At 32.7% G+C, this 21,199-nt stretch overlaps 2 protein-coding genes and 1 long non-coding RNA gene across 3 annotated transcripts; 1 reads left to right on the forward strand and 2 right to left on the reverse strand.

Moving 5' to 3' along the window:
* Positions 1-12,426: 12,426 nt before the first annotated feature.
* Positions 12,427-15,710, reverse strand: LOC140988611 (pyruvate dehydrogenase E1 component subunit beta-like). The gene is made up of 4 exons (XM_073457635.1): positions 15,366-15,710; positions 14,978-15,060; positions 14,856-14,896; positions 12,427-13,701 (listed from the first exon to the last, which is right to left on the reverse strand). The coding sequence occupies exons 1-4, from the start codon at positions 15,454-15,456 to the stop codon at positions 12,729-12,731; spliced, it is 1,188 nt and encodes a 395-aa protein (XP_073313736.1). The 5' UTR covers positions 15,457-15,710; the 3' UTR covers positions 12,427-12,728.
* Positions 15,711-16,125: 415 nt separating this feature from the next.
* LOC140987842 (glycolate oxidase) lies at positions 16,126-19,798 on the reverse strand. Its single transcript, XM_073456530.1, has 12 exons — positions 19,600-19,798; positions 18,780-18,957; positions 18,522-18,646; positions 18,081-18,127; positions 17,741-17,818; positions 17,541-17,665; positions 17,379-17,445; positions 17,227-17,289; positions 16,944-17,013; positions 16,765-16,865; positions 16,596-16,700; positions 16,126-16,493 (listed from the first exon to the last, which is right to left on the reverse strand). The coding sequence occupies exons 2-12, from the start codon at positions 18,917-18,919 to the stop codon at positions 16,302-16,304; spliced, it is 1,113 nt and encodes a 370-aa protein (XP_073312631.1). The 5' UTR covers positions 18,920-18,957; positions 19,600-19,798; the 3' UTR covers positions 16,126-16,301.
* On the forward strand, positions 18,964-19,360 carry LOC140987843 (uncharacterized). Its single transcript, XR_012177220.1, has 2 exons — positions 18,964-19,177; positions 19,265-19,360. It is a non-coding gene; the product is annotated as an uncharacterized lncRNA (long non-coding RNA).
* Positions 19,799-21,199: the final 1,401 nt, after the last annotated feature.

A 21,199-nucleotide genomic window follows, 5' to 3' on the forward strand; every position in this document is an offset into this window, starting at 1 on the left:
CCTCACTTCTCATANTAAAAAAAAAAAAAAAAAAAAAAAAAAAAAAAAAGAGATCATTGTCGAGATGTAACATAAACTTTAAATATCACGTACGATAAAATGATGATTGGTTTGTTTACATTTTACCTTTGTCGAAATCAGACTATTTTTTAAGGATTTTGCTCATTTGGGAGATATAAAGAAAAAAGTAAATAGGAGATGGAGACTCAGATGTCAACAATCAATTATCATACAAAATCAAGCATGTTAACCGTTGCTTCCTATAATTGGCCAATTCTTTAAGCTGTTTTTGGATCAATGACATTTCGATACATGACCAAGTGATTTTTTAAATGCGAAGCTCAATTTTTTTCATCGTCTGACAGACTTTCGCTCTTCTTATTATATCATTTCATGTTTCAAGCTTCAAATTTGATCGAGACTTCTGAACAACAAGACAGGTAACGTTTTGTTTTGTTTTGTTTTCCCTCGCGTTTTAACGTGAAAATGGGAGAAATAACATCCCAACAAGTGATCAAAAGCACGTTTTGCAAGTACGTTAAACATAAATTTACGCAAGTATTTTTTAACAAGTTTAAGTAAATTTTTTACGAAAAGATAACAGTAAAATCACATTGTTTATGCCATTTGACATGATATGAATCTTAGATATAAAAGATTTGCGGTGTCGAAGCAGAGTAGGAAAATTGACGGTTGTTTTATATTATTTTATAATTGATTTTTTTTTATATTATATATTTGTTATAATTGCTACCCATTTCAAATTCTTGGCTATTACTTTGATACTATTATTTTATTTTTTATCATATGATAATTATTTAATTACACATAATTTAATATCAACGTACGTACGTACTTTGAAATCTTATTTGTGTAAATATATATTATTCATTTAAGAGACGAACCTAGAAAATTTGAAGTCACAGTTTGTTGATGATACTTGTAAGAAAATCGATTAAAAAAATTGGATAGCGATTAAAATAGCAGCAATAATGGAAGGCATGGTACAATTTTTATTGTAAAAATTACACAAGGATTTATATATGTTGTTGCTGGAATGATCTATGAATAGTTGTCTATAATTGACAGTTTAATAAACAAATGGCGTCCATTAATATTACGTGGATCTAGCATTCAACAATATACCCCTGACACTTTTGATATCGTGTTCTCGACCTTCTTTCCAGAGTCAATACCTTTTGAAATGTCAGAGTAAAGTTGGTAACGGTTCTATAATGCTTGTGCAACATAAATTAGTTTATTATTATTTTTTTTATGACTCATCAATTCCATCAAATTTTTTTGTTGTATAGAAATACGTGAAGATAATAATTGTTTGTGTTAGTAGAGTAATTGAAACATGATGTTTGAGTTGTTTTATTTATCGATATTTATAATTGATAAAACGATAAGTGATTAATCTTATACCAAGTGAATTTAGTGACATTTTTAAGACAGGCAAGAAGCAGAAAAAGGATGATTATGTTTCAATAGCTGTCACACAGGCAACATTGGGGAGTTTGTTTCTTTGTTCACATGTGTAGATGAATGACCATCACAAAAATTTTATATAGGACCAATGTGCATTGTATGTACACTAAGATTGTTTTCCATGTGGTGTGTTACAACAATTATGGTGTGGGCTTAAATAAAAATTGTGCGGATAGTTTTTTATGGATGTGTTTTGTCTTAAATTTTTATTAACGAGTGGGTGGACGCAATTCTCGTACATAGTTTATGTTAGGATTAGAACTTGAACCGAACTCAACCCCAAAAGCTAGCTCAAGAGGAGAGGATTGTCAAAGTCCATATATACAACTCCCATATATTTATCTAACCGATGTGAGATAATTAACCGTTTATGTATGTATCTACGTCTCCGTGTCTAGTAATCTAGATTTCAATAGTAATCTAGATTTCAATTGTAACATGCGAATGCTACCTTGTATACAGACACGTATGTTAATTGGGATGTGGACGCAACGAAACACGCATGCCCTTTTGCCCATTTTGAGAGGAGTTTATGTTGTCCATCAATTTCAACAAACAATGTTCACTAACATTATTGATTAGGCTCGAATTAAAGATACCATTGGTGCAATTTTTTTTCGTTTTTAAAGTAATGATATTTGATCTGAGCCACAAGATTTTAAATATTAGGTGGCTAAGATTGGTTGGCGCCATGTGTTGGGTGAAGCATGTCTCGAAATCTAAGTCGTTCCTGTATGGGCAAAATGTATCCAGACAATTAGTGTCATGTTTCTCGAAATAATAATTGTACTTATAATATTTTTATACGAACATTTCAATTTATACACATGTGTGCGTGTGTGTAATATTATTGTGGATATTTTTCGAAATAAATGGATAAAAAAAATCATGTTTTGTTCAAAGTTTTTGCATCATCTTTGTGTAAACTCATACTTGACAGTGGATTCAATTAGGAAAGTTGTGCATCCGGAACGTTCACTTGTGTTTGACAAAATTAAAAAATTGACAACAACCCTAATCTATTTTATAAATAATTCATAAAAAATCTTGTTCTTACTACGAAAATTCTTAAAAACAAAATAGCATTACGAAAGTGTTTTACAATTTAATTAAAAACTGAGATGACATAACTAATATAAGTTTATAAACTTGAAAACGTCTTTTTCGTCGGTCCCAAAACATAATTTGTTCTTCATCGTCTAACTGATATTCGTTCTTATATGGAGAGGGAGAGTAAGAGAATGAGTGTTTGAGAGAACACTCAGCAAATAGAGGCTCGATCGAGCACATACAACAAATACATAGATATTTTCGAAAAATATGGGAATATCTTGACAAAAAAACAAATATCTTGACAAAAAAACAGACATATTGTAAGCATATCATAAACGTGAAGCACTGAAATTCATCTTATTTTCATATTTACTGATATCAGTCCCTAATTATTAGTTCTCTAAGGAGTGAGACTATAAAACATTTACAGTCTCACCGAATAAAGGTTATATCTTATCAAAGTTAGAAAGTCTAAAATATTAGTCCCTGATTGTTAAGTGTCATAGAACCATAAGTGTCATATCTTATCAAGGTTCAAAAGTCCTTTTCTCATATTGATTCGAATCATAACAGTTCTTGAAAACGTATTATTTTTAAATAAGACATGAACGAAAGAATCGTGCTCAAAAGAAAATTTTGGAGACAAAATCATAAGATGAAGATCTCATACATGAATATATTTTTAAAACATAAGCTCACTTGGTATTAATCCGAATTAATCAGATCAAAACTTGCTTGTAACTTCCAATCTTCAAGGGGTCGGAACTCGGAAGCGTTATGTCCGTTGGGCGAGCTTCCTCATTCGGAGATGAATAAAGCCCAATGAATCTGGCCCATATAGGATGAGCCCATATGAAGATCAAAATATAGTAGGGGTGTCAAAATGCAACACGACCAGTCAACACGACACGACCCAACACGAAAAAAATCAAGTTCGGGTTGGGGTTTTTCGGGTTCGGGGTGGGTTCGAGTTAGTGCCAAGTTAGACGGGTTTCGGGTTGGGTCGCGGGTTGACCCGAATTTTTATTTTTATTTTTTGAAAATATTACCTATATTTTTATGTATTGTATGTTTGAACAAAATTTATTGTATATTTATATGATAAATTTTCATCATTTAATATTTATTTTGTATATTTTTTATTTTTTTAACAATTGTTTATTTGATTTAGTAAATATACTTTTAATTTTCTACAATTAAACTTTCAAATTTAAATCGAAAACTTTGTTATTATGGGCTTAAATTAAAATATTATTTTTTTATTTTTTCGAATTTTTTTCATTAATTTTTTTAAAAAAATTAAAAAATTTCGGGTTAGATGGGTTGAATCGGGTTAGACGGGTTCGTGTTCGGATTGGGGGTTTTCGAGTTGGGTTCGGGTTGAAGAAAAAAAATAAAAATTCGCGGGTTGACCCGAAACTCGACCCACCCGACTCGATTGACACCCCTAAAATGTAGTGTATCTTGCACTAGTTTGATACACAAAAATCTGCCAAAAGAACACACACAAAAAAGAGAGTGAGATGAATTTTCGAGTTTGTATATGTCTGAAAATCAGTCATCTTGTAGAAAATATTGACCGTCGGATCGAGCAGGAATGTAGTTAGCATATTTACAAGGAAGTGAACTAAATTTTGGACCGTGGATATCAGGTTTGAGGTCATTTGAACCAGTTTTGGGATGACGAATAGAATTTGCTATTTTCTCTCATAAAATATGCACATTTTTTTTTTGCTAAGGTTGTTTGCAAAATTCTAATAGTTGGATTGAGCTAAAATTTGAATAGCAAATTGATATCACCGTGTGGTATCTCGAAAATCATGAATATATTTATCATGGGAATCAATCATCTGAGTATATTTATCTCAAAGTCCGTTTATCTCTTGATATAATCATCTCCGAAGTCCTTTATATTATATACTTATATCAAGATTAATTTTTCTTGCCAAAATTCGAAATAAATGTTGATCATCAAATCGGAAATTTCAAAATTGAAGTGAGCCAAATATTCGAAACTTCTAGTCTAAATTTTCGAGCCCTTCGCAGTACAGTAATTATCATGAACTCTAGTTGTAGGATTATTTAATTCTGGACCAAAATTTCTTATCAAACTCGCATCAAAGCGATGTTCATTCATAGTTGAAGAATCTTGCTGATTTGTTCGGAAAATGTTTGATCTTTTACCTTTGAGAATTCTTGATTTGATTATTTCTTTGAGAATTCTTGATTTGATTATTTGAAGAAAGTCTACCGACCACAATAAATCACATATACTCTTTATGCTATTTTAAAAAGACTAAAACTCATATTAAGCTCTTTCCACTGCCAAATACGTGGTTTTATACGTGTATGCAATAAAATTCTCTCAAAATGACTATAGTTCTCATAATCGAGTATATCATACTTTTGGCGTGCTATATGGCGAGGAAATATTTTTAAAAAAAATTTGAAATCTTTGAACTAAAAATCAAGTATGAGCATCGACTATCAAAATAAAACTATAAGAGTAGGTCTCTTGTGAAACAGTCTCACGAATCTTTATCTGTAAGACGGGTCAACCATACCGATATTCACAATAAAAAGTAATAATCTAAGCATAAAAAGTAATATTTTTTTAGAGATGATTCAAATAAAAAATCCTTCTCACAAAATACGACCCTTGAAACCGTCTCACACAAATATTTTTCAAACTTATAAACGAAGTTCAGCTAAACTAATTTTTTTTATACACCTTTTGTATAAGGCGTGGGATACGAATGCACAGATTATTTGTATGCAATTAATCAGTGAGAATGTCGGAAAACAAAATTAATTTTGTATGTAAGATGTAGGCCAAATATTACCAACAGGTGACCAACCATGTCCTTGTGACCTAATTAATGCAACAAAATCAAATTAAAAGTTGAGGAGACGTCATATCACTATTATTTATTATTTAATAAATTGTTTTTTTCTATTTCATATTTATTTTCATCGAAGCCCCGATTCGATTCCAAGAAAAGGAGATCAAATAAAGTAAAAATTATTGATTTTTATATTAATTTCGAACTCCAATATTCTATTCGTGGCTACGTACCAATGGGTCTATGCGGTGTCCATCTGTTCGACACGCGTCGGGTCCTTAGTTCGAAATTTAGCTTATCAAAATCATCTATTCTTCCTAAACTTATGGAGAGTGACGAATGAGATGATGCCCCTTCACATATAAAAAAATATGTATATATTTGTAATAAAATATTTATTTCAAACAAACTAGTACTGTATTCGGTATACTTATAAATTTAGATTTTATTATTTCATATAGATTGAACATTTGAAAGTTTAATGCGCCGAAAATTTGAGATAAAATTATATAATTTATGTTGATTATATAATACTAATACATAGATACTCAGTCTATGTTATATCGAAGTAACAATTTCATATATGTTTATACAACATATTCAATATGAGACTCGACTCCCTATATGATCAATTGAATATCTTGTATTTATTATATATAAATTATACATTTATCATGTTATTCGAACAAATGATGAGTGATGACCATGATGCAAATGTTAAATCTTCTTAATTTGAGTGGTTCAATTATGAATACAAGCTAATATGAAGTTAACTGGATCATGGAATGCAAAAAATTATATCGTGCTATGCAGCATGTATTATTTGTGAGAATCACGATTTTTGTGCATGTAATTATTTATTTAAATATAAACGTGTATAATAATGTATTTTTGAATTATTTTATTATTGTAAAAATGATAAATTCGAAAATATTACATAATACACGATATTTGAATTTTCAATAAATACATGAAATTCGAAAATAAAGTTCAATATATTCAAGAATTTTGAAATTTAAGTATAAGATATCAATCAAATTTGGAAGAAAACATTACATGCATTCTTTTGCTCAACAAAGAAGCTACTAAATTCAATGCAACATAAGTACGTCATGAACTTGTACAAGTAAGCAGTCTATTTTCAACCACCCAGTCCAATATTAATTTCGAAATTTCATATAGTTGGGGACCAAGTTTTCAAAATTTAGTAAGATAATATATATGGAAGAATTATCACAAAATTGAAGAAGGAATATCACCCAAATTATTATAAGATTTTTACCTCACCACCTATAAATACCTCTACACCATTCTAAAAATTTACACCTTCAAATTCACTCTATATTTTGAATCCTCTCCCTAGTGCTGTAGTATTTACGAAGATTTTGCAAGGTGAAGTTGTGTCCATTTCTCGAGTAATAGGTTCAGGCCAAGCTTTTGTCCAAATCTGTTCTTCACCATTCAGAACACACTATCATATGTTATGAACATCATATCAAAAATTCAGCCAAATCTAGGTGAGAATAATATACCTACGATTTTTCGTTCATAATCAGGTTAAAACGACTTTCAAATTTGATCTCCACCATTCACAATTTATTTGACTTATTTGTGAACGTAGTGTCCAAGTTGAAGCCCGATCTAACAGTGCAATAACACGCAAAGAATTCTGTTAGACGATTGAATTTTTGGCATAGGTGCAATTACGTTTTCATAATTCTTCCATGTTTCCAGATTATTCAAGGAAATCTGCTTGTTTTAAAACTATAAATTTTGTTTATGACTTATTTCGTTTTTTAAAATTTTTGTCAAGGATTATTATTCTTTTTTCCCTTCTTGTGATATGATACCATATGTTTTGGCACAGTAGAGATTCAACTGGATATGAGTGAGAATACCAACATGTGATAAGTTTTATGACCCTTGCACGGTGATATTATAACTGTTATATGGCATCCCCTTAGAAGAGTGAAAATTAGGGACTGATATCAGTAAACCATGGAAAGTAGAGGAATCTCAGTGCCTAAACCAAGATATGCTTACGTTCATTTTATGATTTATGTTATACAAAATATGCTATTTCGAAAATCACGTGTATTTAGTTTGTATATGCTCGAACGGTCTCCACTTACTGAGTGAAGACTATATCACTCATCCATCACTCATCCATCACCCTATCATCCCAAGACAGAAGAGGAAATCAAGAAATAAGAACAAGACCGGCTTTGGGACGAATATTAATAAGAGAGATTGAGAAGTTTATTTTAGTTTACGTCTATTTAAGTTTTTAATTCAAGTTGTTGTTTTAAAGAATTTACGGTGTAAATAGAATTTTATGATTGATTGTGAGTAATAAACTAGTTTTTGGTTTATATTGTTCGACGAGATTTGTTGTTTTGAATTGTATGATTATAAAATGTCGGTGTCGACTAACTCCGTTCATGACACTATTTTTCACACAAAGTTGTAATCACTACATATATTTGATAACGTAAAATCATTACACGGATGTGTATGTGATTTTTATTTTATTGTTATTATTTTAATTAAAGGAGTAGTTGACTATAAATTAAATAACTTTTCCTTCCGCAATGGCTGTCAATTCAAAAGTTATTATTTTATTCACATAACTAAAACTCATGGTATACATGCAGACAGACACACCACAATTGAAAGTAACAATCGCAAATTCAACACCATGCATGTAATATATATTTTCAAATGAAAGAAGACCTTTATTATGGTTTGCAACTAGATTTACACAATGTAATCCAGGCAATATAAAAATGCGCTTTTGATCCAGAAAAATCTAGTCTAGGGATAACATAAACAATGAATAAAAGGTATTAAAAAACGTATTTTGCATATGGTGCGATAACACAATAAACAACGTTAATATGCTTGTCATTCCCGTTATTTTATTTACCTTATTTATATAAATAGAACTGTCCACTACGCAGGTAGGGTCAAATAATAATAAATTAAAAATAAACTGTCTTTTTTTGGTGTTGGTATGATATACATATAGATATTAGGCAAAAATTTGTGTGAGACGGTCTCACATGTCGTATTTTGTGAGACAGATATCTTATTTGGGTTATCCAGGAAAAATTATTACTTTTTATGTTAAGAGTATTACATTTTATTGTGAATATCGATAGGGTTGACCCATCTCACGGATGAAGATTCGTAAAACCGTCTCACAAGAGACATGCTCTATATACTAATCCTCTTTATGTTCTTGCTAATTATATTTCCAAAATAAAATAATATTAATTCTCCAACTTTGCTGCTCCTACTTTTAACCTTCTGTCAATAGGAGACGGAACGTCACTTAATTGGCTTCAACGTCCACCGCCCTTTTATTCTCAAATATTAACCCTCGACTTAGACCTTGCCAGCGAGTGATCGTAGGAGTCGTCCTTGTACGTGTTGAAAATTTGACTCCATCGACGATTTGAGTAACGAGATTGAAATAGTATTGAATCGAACTTGAATATTATTTAATGGCAAAAACTTGTGTGAGACGGTCTCACGGATCGTATTTGTGAGACGAGTCTTTTATTTGGGTCATCCATGAAAAAGTATTACTTTTTATGCTAAGAGTATTACTTTTTATTGTGAATATGGGTAGGGTTCACCCGTCTCACAGATTAAGATCCGTGAGACGGTCTCACGTGAGACCCACTCTTATTTAATTGTATTGTTTTACTAAAAATTATACTCGATAATAATGTGCGGTTAAAATATTTTAAATCATATCGCAATTCAAAAACTAGATTTAGATTTAGATTGTTATCCTAGTGTTTCAGACGAAAAATTGTTTTACTTTTTTTTTTAAAAAAAAATTAACTTATTAAAATTGTTATCTAGATGTTATTTTAACTAATCGTATTAAAATAATCTTATGTATTATTATTTTTATCACGATACCTTATCGAAAACCTAAAGATAGACATGGATTTAAAAATGTAAATGACTTGAACCAAAGATTTGAAGGATTTTGTCCATATCTTAAATTGACGTATGAGGATCTCGGATGCAACGAAAATCCCGCAGCAGCACAAAAAATTCATAAGCAATTAAAATTGATTTTTGGCTTCCCATGAACTACACTTAGGTTTAATTTCAGATCACAATCCTGATCAGAAACCTACATTCAAGGCTGAATTTTGTGTCTAATTCAATAAAGAACTGACACTAATTAAAAATATTTGTAAAAATGGAGAAAATTCATTATTAATAATCGTTATTCGGGATAATTTTTTTTTAATCTCGGTCAACTTTTTTTTTTAAAAGAAAATGACCTCTTCAAGTGTATTTGAAACCGTGGTTTGCTTAATAAATCAGATATAATTTGTACCGTTTGGTTAAGTTCAACAGGTTACAAAGGTTTTTAAGAAAAATTAATCATCACACATGTACATTATGGTACGAAAACGTTAGCCCAAGTTCAAGTACAATATATGTGTCCATCTATGTTAAATTTGAGACTCAAATCTAATCAACCTTCAAAAACTAGCTTAGGAAATGAAAATTGTTTAAGTTCATATATACAACTCTCAATTACTTAATATAATCGATGTTAAACATTCAACATCTTATTTCTTTTTATCTATAAAGGATCACATCTCTCCACCTACATGCAAAGTCACTTCAAAATTCTGGTTTCGTTTCAATTAAAAATACGTTAATCAGGTATGGAGCATTGTGAGTTGGGGAGCTTACGCCATTTCAGGCAGGTCCAGAACTTGTTTTCAAAAAAATATAAAAAAATCAAAGAAAGGTCCAGAACGTTCTTTTATTTGTAATTTATTTGTAATTTATTTATTTATTTATGGAAGCTATGTGTCTACTGGCATGTCATGAATGCTGGCCCTAGAGTCCTCTCAAAGGCCAACAAACGACCAAGAAAATNTGGTTCGTTTTTTATTAGTCTTCAAGCCCTTGATTATGATTAAAAGTACACACTATTCATGTTATTTGTGTGATTAAATATCCCCCTCAAAGGGTGGGATAATGTATAATTTTTGAATAGTAATCATAATAATATTGTATATTGACCATAATACCCTTGATTGTTTTTCTTCAATATAATATGAAAATTAAAATTAGTGAAAATTTAATAATTAATATTTTATTATATTTTTTTATAAACTAATTTCATATATTTTTATTATTTTCAATCATGTTAAAGAAAATAAATTGTAATGCAAATCTATCTTAAATTAAATTTTTATAAATTTGTAATCTTGTTAATTAATTCTTTTATGAAAATAAATATTTATTAAATTCTAATTTATTTTGTTTAATGATTTAAATTAATTTTAATAAATATAAATTATAATTATAAATATTTAATTAATTTTCAAATTATTTTAAAAATATTTATAATTATTTTAAAAAAAACAATAATATTGTAATTATTACTAAACTTTATTTAACATTAACATTCAAAATATTATTGCTATTTTAATTATTAAAGTAAATACAAATTCACAAATTTTATTTCTAATAAATATATTTAAATTAATTTTAATAAATGTAAATTATAATTATAAATATTTAATTATCTATCCAATTATTTTAAGAATATATATTTAATTAGCACTTGGGACATTTTGGTCATTACAATAAAATTTACAAAATCAATCAATCATTTTAAAATCATATCAAACACCATGTTATTTATCTCACCGTATTATTAATCCATATATCTTATTTTTTAATCACTCTAATTAATAATCATTTACTTATCACATCGCACGTACCAAACGGAGCCTTATTGTAAAATGAATGGATTAATCATCATCTAGGAAAGTTAAGCGATGAATTATAGTATAAATATTTTGAAGTTTATATATACTATTGTTTATTTATTCGAATTGATAAAATGAAAAAAAAATCGAAGATTTAAATTTCATATGGATATAAAATTTTTGAGGTGAAAGTAGATTGTTTTTTTTTTTTAATTATTATTAGGCTTCTAAGAATGAAGAAAAATCTCGAGAAAATAATGTCAAAAAATAGCATATAGACATCTTTACTTGACGTCATTGCTTGTGTCACCCACGTGATATTGAGCAAAGAAGTACACAAAATTTTATTATATTATTATATTATATTTTATAGATACATAGCGTCTGATAAAAAAATTAAAATTTAATAACGCTTTTATACTAGATAAACATGTAATCTCAATCGACTAGAGACTATAACGCTTTTATACTAGGTAAACGTGGAATCTCCATCGACCAGAGACTATAACGCTTTTATACTAGGTAAACGTGGAATCTCCATCGACCAGAGACTATATCCTTCTACTATAATTCTCTGGTCGAAGGAATTGATTATTTGGAAATTTTTCAAACTAATATTCAAATATAATTATGTAAATAATATATTTAAGATATGAGAACATAGATAAAGATCGGAATGGATATGGAGGTTAAGATAAAATTCGAGGATGTGGATGAAGATATCAAACACGTCTCTGTTCTCACCTCATCTCATTGTCATCCCTAAGAGCATCTCCAATTATGCACCAAAATGGTGTAGAATATCATTTTGGTGCATCCCATTATATTCCAATGAAGACGACCTCCTTCCTCTTGTTTTTTTTAATTATAAATTTGCTTTTTTTATTTTAAATTTTTTATTACAAATAGTTATATTAAAAACTATAAATATTATTTTAATTTAGTAATAATATAATATTGATTATATAATATAAACATTATTCATAATTAAAAATATATTAAATAAAATATAATAATTACTATATGTGAAATATTTTTAAAAAATATTTCAAGAATATTCTTTTTGGGGTAAGATTTAAATTAAATGGGTTGGAGATAGATGTTGTATTTGGTGCAAAAATCGCATTATTTTAGTGTAAAATTTGCACTAAAATAGATTTTGTGATTGGAAAAGGCATCCAGAATTATTTTGAAAGCTGAAATATTTTTGTGCCAAGTATGTTGACTAACAAAATGATATCGGGTCCATTAGGGCCCAAGAAGTAGATGAACACTGCACATTTTACTATCATAGAGAGAGGAAATCAAGAGCAAAAGAAAAATAATAAAAACATTGAATTCGAACCACAATACATATACCTCCTTCCGTCAAACTATGATGCTATCCATATTCGAGATACTGAAGAACCAAAAACAAATGCAACGACAGAAAAATTGGTTAACTCAGGCACCAAAGATTTGAAAGAAAAAGTGCATGACGACGCTGATAGTAAGCGAATATCGCTGAGACAACAGCAATAACCAAGACGGTGAAGATTGAAACTAAATCTTGACAGGAACTCACCACTACTGCAGCAAAAAGCTACTGACAAAGCTGCTCAACTGCAGTTACAATCTGCGGCGGTTGAACCACGGTCCATTCCTCCAAAGTGCCAGCATAAGGAGTGGGTACATCCTGTGAGGAAAGGCAAAAGATTGGGGCATCCAAATAATCATGGAAATTCTCATTTATAGCTGCAGTAAGGCTGGCCCCGATACCACCTGTCCTCATGCATTCCTCAACTATAAGCACTCGGTGGGTTTTCTTCACAGAGTTCCCAATGGTGTAGAGATCAAAGGGTTTCAACGACCTTATGTCAATCACTTCAGGATCATACCCTTTGTTGACAAGAGTCTTCGCTGCTTGCATCACATGGTATCTCATCCGAGAGTATGTTAAGATCGTAACATGCTCACCGGGTCTCACCAGTTCAGCCTCTTCCAGTGAAAGCACGTATTCTTCGTCCGGAATTCTCTCCTTCAGGTTGTAAAGAAGCACGTGTTCGAACAGGACCACAGGGTTCTCACTACGAATGGCTGCTTTCATAAGACCTTTGGCGTTGTATGGGGTTGAACAGGCAACCATCTGTATTCCAGGAATTGACTGGAAATAGGACTCAAGCCTCTGTGAATGCTCTGCCCCAAGTTGGCGCCCAACACCTCCTGGTCCACGAATCACAGTTGGAATTGTGAACTGCCCACCTGAAGTATAGTGAAGCATGCCACAGTTGTCGGATATTTGGTTGAAGGCCAATAGAAGAAATCCCATGTTCATGCCTTCAACAACTGGTCTCAGGCCTGTCATGGCTGCTCCAACAGCCATGCCTGTGAAAGAATTCTCAGCGATTGGTGTATCAAGAACCCTCAGATCTCCAAATTTCTCAGAAAGGTCCTTGGTGACCTTATAAGAACCTCCATAATGGCCCACGTCTTCACCCATGACACAAACTCGAGGATCTCTTTCCATTTCTTCCATTAGTCCTTCTCTAAGAGCTTCAAACAGCAGAAGTTCATGCCTGAACACGTAAAGCTATTGGATCAATGAAATATTAATATTGAAACATAGATGACCTGCCGAATTTTTTACATGATATACACTCAGATTTATGTTATTTGAAATTTTCTTCGCACAATGCTTTGGTATATAACATCAACGAATATCATATCATAGGGCTATCATATATCAAGAATTCCAACAGAAAATATTTTATGTTCTTAGAAATTTTCTTCGCACGATGCTTTGGTATATAACATCAATGAATATCATAGAGCAATCGTATATCAAGAATTCCAACAGAATATATGAGACACATAATAGTTAAACATCCCAACCACATCACTGCTACCTTCAAGCCAGACCAAAACAGTTTCTCTCCTTTCCAAGGAGAATTAAGGTCAACTACAAGTTCAGCTTCATGTGTAAACCCGCAAATGGGATATCAATCCACTTTTGGCTCTGATGTATCATCGTGCATCCTCAAAGAAAGCTCTGCGTTTCTTTTTTCATGAAAGAATAACAGAAGCGCATACCCATACAGGCTTGATTAATTTCAATTTTCCCATTGTATAACTCACTGTTAATAAATTTGTAAAATTTACATTATCCATAACTTTTTTGAATGACTTTCTAGTTTTCTATAAACACTTTAATTATGAACATAAGGACTTTATATCGATGTGTTTTGCATGTGTTCTTTTTCTCCGTGTTTTGCATGCTCCAGGGATAATTCAAAAAACAATTTTTTAAGATTTTAAAACTGTCTTCGTAGAATGACATCCACGTTTAACTTTTATCAACTCCCCAGGTATCATAAAAGTCACTCAACCGTTCAGGAAAAATAAAGGGGATGAACATAATAAAATCAGACAGTTTTCCATAATTTTATAGCAATGCATAATAAAATCAGACAGTTTTCCATAATTTTATAGCAATGCAAAACCAAATGTCCAACCAATCATACTCTACGAGTCAGAAGGAAAAAAAATGAAAGATGGTAAATCTCTTTCAGAAATAAACAACTGATATAGCTAAACCAACACAAAAATACATTGCTTATCAAACCATTAAAGCTTCATCAGCAAATCAACAAGGGTATACTTCCTACAGCCAGCAAACAAGGATAAACCCAAAAAAGAACTGAGAATCAAAGTTTAATATCCATAGATTTACCCAGTTTTTGAAGCTGCTGACGCAGCATTTTCCGCCGGTGCCTGAGACCCAAAAACAATAAACAAAGTTAATGAAAAATTTCGGAGAAATTTCAGTATAAGATGGTGTGACAGCACACTGACCGCAACTGCTTTAGCAGTGATTTTTCCTGCCTTGCGGGTTCCCCGAATCCAACCCGAGACTGAGCTTGCATCAGATCTGATAACTAATAAAACAAATAAAAAAAATTGGGCTCCTTCAATATAACGTAGATACTGAAAAACAAGGCAGCATGTATATAATCATGAAACACAGTTATAGTAAAATCACGCGGGACCCAAAAGAAACTTTTAATAAAGAGATCAAAAGAAATTACGAAGCCGCGGAATGAGTCAAAAAAGCTGAGTAACACATAATTTCCCGCAACAGTTGCCGTCAAAATCTAATCTTTGTAACCATTTCAACAAATTCTTGGATTTATTCAGCAGCCATGATGCAACATATTAAAAAACAAAGTCAAGAATACAATACCTGGAACATAATTTACAGACAATTTATTGGAGAGGTCTGGGAAGGTAGCCGAAACTGATGCCATCCCACCTGATTGTAACATGACGGCCATTATTTTTGTACGAGATGCGGGGTATATGTTTGTACGAAATCGTGAAAGAAAGGAAAAAGAAAATGGGTCAGCTGGTGCGGTCGAAGGGAAAGTTCTTCTATAATAAAGGGAAAGTTGGGACGGAGATAGAGATACACATGCGATCCGAATGGGTGGCAATGGCGATGAAACCAAAGAGGACACACCCGTTTTTCTTGCTCCCGATTTATTTCGCTGAGCGCGTTCAATTGGGTTAACCGTCGCACGCCAAGTAATTAACAAACTAAATCACTCTTGCATTTTTGCAACCAAACCATTTTTTACAATATTATATATAATGTTACGAATGATATAATTTATTTAATAACTCAAAATATAGTTAAATGTTAAGAAATATTTTATTAGGATATGATAGTTGTAGATTGTTATATAACTTTATTAAAATTGATTTTTATTAAATAAAATGAAAATTTATTAATTTGAGAAGATATGCATATTTGGTTTATATATAAAAAACATCAAAGCTAATTATTTTAAATCATCTTCAATTTTAATAATATAAATAGATATTTCAATTTGAATGATTCAACTAATAATATTGCTCTCGTTGTTACGATTCAATTTTTTTGGTTAAAATTAAAAAGAACTTCAAAGTTGGCCAAACCTATGCTGAATAATACGAGAAAGAAGTAGAGCAACCGTGAAAACCTTTTAGTAGAAATAAATCAATCCATAGTTGATAAGTACATTACTTTCAGTATTTATGCAAAATGAGCAATCCAAGTGGGGCTCTTGAAAACATGTAGTATGATGAAATATTAAACTGCCACTGGGAGCAGTTGCCCAAGTTTGGAGTAGCCACAGTTCTACAACCTGGGAGCTAGAAGAGCACGAGGGGCATCCCACTCGGTGACGATGTGATTACGGGTTATCTCACTGAGTGAACGACAACCAGACAAAGCCATAGTCAGCTCAAACTCATCACGCAGCATTTGGAGCACTTTTCTAACACCGGCTTCTCCATCAGCTGCTAACGCAAAAACTACAGGTCGACCAATCTGAGACGAGCCCACAAAAATATCTTAGAATCATACAAAGACACGTTTGAGATTAGGCCAAGAAAGTACATATACTTGGTTTTTGTTGATTGTGCTACTTACAAAGATGCCAGCGGCTCCCAATGCCAAGGCCTTGAAGACATCTGTTCCACGCCTAACGCCTCCATCCAAGAAAACTGGCAACCGTCCTTGTGCGGCTTTCACGACCTGAAAATGCAACAGATGATTAGGAAAACACAGATGGGTCATGAGGCCTCGTAAAACAGGATACCTCTTCCAGAGCCATGATAGTGGAAGGGACGTAATCAAGTTGGCGAGCACCATGATTGGATACGATAATACCAGCTGCTCCACTCTGAATTGCGATCCTTGCTGTGAGTTGAGAGTAAGAAAAATTTGTTATGAACGAGTATTGGATGAAGAGAATGATCAAGATTTCAAGTTTCTTACTGTCCTCAGCAGTGAGTACACCCTTAACCAGGATAGGCAACGAGGTAATGGTTTGTAGCCACTTCACATCCTGTCAATATTCAAAGGGGAAGCAATCCTATTATCTGTGTTTGTTCAAAGTTGAACGATGCAAACCCGAGCTCTGTAAATGTGCTAAAAACTAGAAATGTCACAAACAGGAAAACTACTTATTCAAATGCCATGTTTCGAGTCTTTTGACTATAACTCGACTTATGCATCCCACCAGGATTTTAGGACAAGGATCGATAGTAGTCTAGCTTACCTTCCAGCTCAAAGAACGATCAATTTGGCCAGCAACATATGAAGCTAAACCAGAGTCATCAGACTACACCACAGAATGAGAGCTGACGTCAACACTTAAAACTCATCAATAAAGCATGTGGGCTAGCAAAACAATGCCATTGTGCCACTTACTTTGTCCATCTTCCCAAGATCCAAACCTTCGAAATTCTTCAATGTCAGAAAAGGTGGCAAAGTAAATCTGTATAACATAGAAAAATAAAGATTCTTTTGAGACACCAAAGCTCATAGCCTTTATGCTTCTGTTTATTATCATGTTCAAGTTAAAGCTCCAACCTGTTCTTAATATCAGATTCTCTGCGTCCCAATCTTGGAGTATCCACCGTAAGTGCTATGGCCTTAAAACCTGCCCTTTCTGCTCTTCGCACCAGTTGAGCCACAACATTCCTGTCCTTATAGACCTGAAAGCAAAAGTAGTATGTATAACTAATATGAAAGCGGATTGGGAAAATCTTGAATTGTAAGTTCAAACTTACATAGAGCTGAAAGAATCTTATGCCGGGTCCGGTTGAAGCAACTTCTTCAACACTGGAAGTGGCCCATGAAGACAACGTCTGAAATAAAAATCATGATGCATAAGTTATCACATATTTTCTTATTGATAAAAAACGAAAAATTGGTGTGCATAAGTTATCACATATTTTCTTATTGTATCACATTTTCGTTAAAAATGCGTCATGCCTGAGGTTCTAAAGAATGTTTCTCAAGTTTATAGGATTTAAAAATCATGTTTGAACATAATATCGTCATGTCCTGCTGTGCAGAAAACAGTAGTAGAAAATTTCGATAGAACTTGATACGAGAGAGAAACCAAACCATGATTGTTCCAGCTGATGATGCAGCTCTAGCGGTTGCATACTCTCCTGCATAATGAATAACCATGCTATCAGCACCATTGACGGCTAAATGAAGGTACATACATGAGAAATTTGGTTGAGCTAGCACCTAATCCGTGTAAATGCCAATAAGATGGTGATAATCAAGATTCAGAAAAGTAAAATCACCCGAGCATCAAATTGGTCAAGATTGAAACAAGCTTGTGATCATCAGGATTCCGAAAAATTAAAATCACCTGAACATCAACTTGGCCAATATATATCGTGTCTCTAGAAACACCTCGTTCATGAACAAGTTAAAGGCAAAATGATAAATCTTCGAATCGCATACCTCCAAGTACTTTCCATAATGAATTGTCCATTATATGCAAGAAATTACTACAATCAGGATTGATCACAAATTCCAGTACATAATGCTTACCTTCAGGGTGAGCCATTTTTTGCATAGCAGTTGGGGCAATCATGATGGGCATTGAAATCTTGAAGCCCAAAACAGTGGTAGCCATGTCAATCTTGGATACATCAATGAGAATTCGGGGCCGGAACCTGTATTTAGGTTAATGGTGTCTCATACAGGAAATTACCATTTCACTAAAAGCAAATAAAAAAGAAAGAAGAACGAAAAAACTCGAAAGTTGGTCGTATATGGCCCTTTCATAGGTGATATGAAGCAACATACAGAATTCTTGAGAAGGCATTTCTGTTCTCAGCCAGAGTCCACTGGTCCTCGGCACCTGATGCATAGTAGTCGTACACCATTTTCGGCAACTTTTGCTTGGCAATAGCCTGATATTCGGTTACATTTGTTATCTCTTCCATCTCGGTGGATGATGAATGTCACAAGTCCCCTTCAAGATCTTGATCAAAAAATGGAAACCAAATACATATCAGATCATCGATATTGTGTCCCTTTTTATTATAGTGATTAAAATCTTCTCCCTGGCTTCCTCATGACCGTCAAAAGCGGCAAAAAAATGTACATGCAAACATAATTTGTTCTTGAAAATTCATAAGCCTCATTGCGGCAAAAAAAATGTACATGCAAACAGAATTTGTTCTTGAAAACTCATAAGCCTCGTTGTGTCTGATAAGGCATAAATTTAATACTCAAGCATCTGAAAACTGTGATATCTCACATCTCAATTAACTGGTTAAAGTGGCAAGCATCTCTTATCATTCATGATTGCCATAAACAACGACACAGGCACCGATTTTTAAACTGGAATTGCTCAAGTCAAACAAGAAACCGACAAAAGTAAATACACTAAGCTCAATCCAGACAAGAACCCCAGATGTTCACATGAGATAAATAACTTAATCCGACAAGAATCAAATCCTTGAACTTATAAATCTCCAAAACCAGAACTTAAACAAAATAGAACACTAATCACTTCTCCAAGAAAGAACAACCATTTCAGCAAAAACCCACAAGTCGAAATAGAAACATTCTGTAAATGAAAGAAGAGAGAAAGAGAGAGGAAAGATAAGCAGAAACAAACCTCGAGACACAACAGTAATGAGATGAGTGACTGCAAGGTAACCAAATAAGGGAACTCTAGCACAGCAGTACTAGATAAGCTTGAAAGAGAACCAAGGAAAACACCGATAAATAATTATATATAATTCACGAGAATTTTAGATAATTTGACGATGAAGACAAATTGGGTGAGGTTCATAGAAGGAGTGGCACAAAATTGAGGATGAGTATTTGGAGGTAAGAATTCGAAACCAAATCCTTTCAGGGCAAATTTCTGCCACACGCTTCGTTTGTGCTTCACAGTCTCTCTTCGTAATCTTCCCTCTTTGTACTCATTTTTTTCAACTCATTCATGATGCATATACACGTATATATGTATAAAAATTAAATTCATACCAAGTACTAGTTTTTGGTAATATGTCAATAATTATGATGCATGATGAGTTTGAGCATCTCTTTACGTGTCAAGAAGACCTCTGAATTTTTTAAAATACCAACTCTGTCTTCTTCTTATGACATGCCATCTTGGACTACAGGGCACTGGAAGAATTAACTAGTGTCCAATATCAGAAACAAAGAAAAATCACATGAACAGGAAACAATCAATGAAATTGGAAAATGTAAACTAGTAAATCTGGAAAGTTACGAAGTCGTGAACTCCTAGGATGAGCGCATTCAATCTCCAAGCAAATACACGCGAAACTGGCCTTTGCGTTGCAGCCTAGCAGGAACCAGAGTAGGCGACGCAGATGAAAACTACCCACTTTGAGTGGCAGGTCGCCTTGTATCATTCGCAACAATATGCCATTTCTGGCGCAAAGGAACATCGTCCGAGGTTACAAAAAATAACGTATGTATGCATGTAGTCGCAATTGTCATCCATGCTAAAAGCACAAAAGAGATATTTTTTTACGGACCCAGGAAATAAATTGAGATGGGTTGCAGAAAAAGTTACATTAGATTTTATTATATTTTTTACGCGAAGCGATGGCGGCTTGTGCTGGTCCAGCAACCTCGCACTTCATGGAAAATATTTAACATGAAAGCCCTCGTGAAAGGACGCTGACATGAATGGAGCGAAGCGTTTCAGGCGAATTTGAAGGTTTTTACGTGATCTTTCACCTTCCCACTAAGTACCCAATTAGCTTCCTTTATTTATTAATTTATTGGGCTTCAGAGCATGCACAAAATAATTGATTTAGAGAAATTAAATATATAAAAAAATGGTCGCAGTATAGATTTCGTTTACATTTTCATCAATGATTTGTTTTGATTGAGTTCGGTCACTTTTTACACACTAAAGGATCGCCTAATGATGATCAATCCATGATGCCCCATACTTATGACTTAAATTATGTCCCCTGTACTGGAATGCCCGAGTTCTATCCTCCCGGGCTGCCAAACGGAAACACACTTGCTACTCAAGCTTCCTGGCTACTCGGGTAATTTGATGGTGTTTTCGAGAGCTCACAGCAACCGATGATGATCCGGGAGAATATAGGATATTTCCCGGGTGTCACCAAGGGGATTTGAAGCTATCTGATTTTTTATGGGGTTTTAACAATTTTTTAATGAAGAAAACACGAGGATGGTTCTTTCAATTAAAACCATGCCACACAACA

The sequence above is a fragment of the Primulina huaijiensis genome, chromosome 11 (assembly GCF_012295235.1).
Source record: "Primulina huaijiensis isolate GDHJ02 chromosome 11, ASM1229523v2, whole genome shotgun sequence".
NCBI classification, from domain to species: Eukaryota; Viridiplantae; Streptophyta; class Magnoliopsida; order Lamiales; family Gesneriaceae; genus Primulina; species Primulina huaijiensis.

Coding starts and splice junctions, on each gene's coding strand:
- LOC140988611 (XM_073457635.1), bottom strand. CDS start 15,456: ATGGCCGTCATGTTACAATCAGGTGGGATGGCATCAGTTTCGGCTACC. Junction 15,061..15,365: donor GTCTGTAAATTATGTTCCAG/GTATTGTATTCT, acceptor TTGTTTTATTAG/TTATCAGATCTGATGCAAGC. Junction 13,702..14,855: donor TCAGCAGCTTCAAAAACTGG/GTAAATCTATGG, acceptor TTACGTGTTCAG/GCATGAACTTCTGCTGTTTG.
- LOC140987842 (XM_073456530.1), bottom strand. CDS start 18,919: ATGGAAGAGATAACAAATGTAACCGAATATCAGGCTATTGCCAAGCAA. Junction 17,666..17,740: donor TAAGATTCTTTCAGCTCTAT/GTAAGTTTGAAC, acceptor TTTTGCTTTCAG/GTCTATAAGGACAGGAATGT. Junction 17,290..17,378: donor ATCTTGGGAAGATGGACAAA/GTAAGTGGCACA, acceptor TCTGTGGTGTAG/TCTGATGACTCTGGTTTAGC.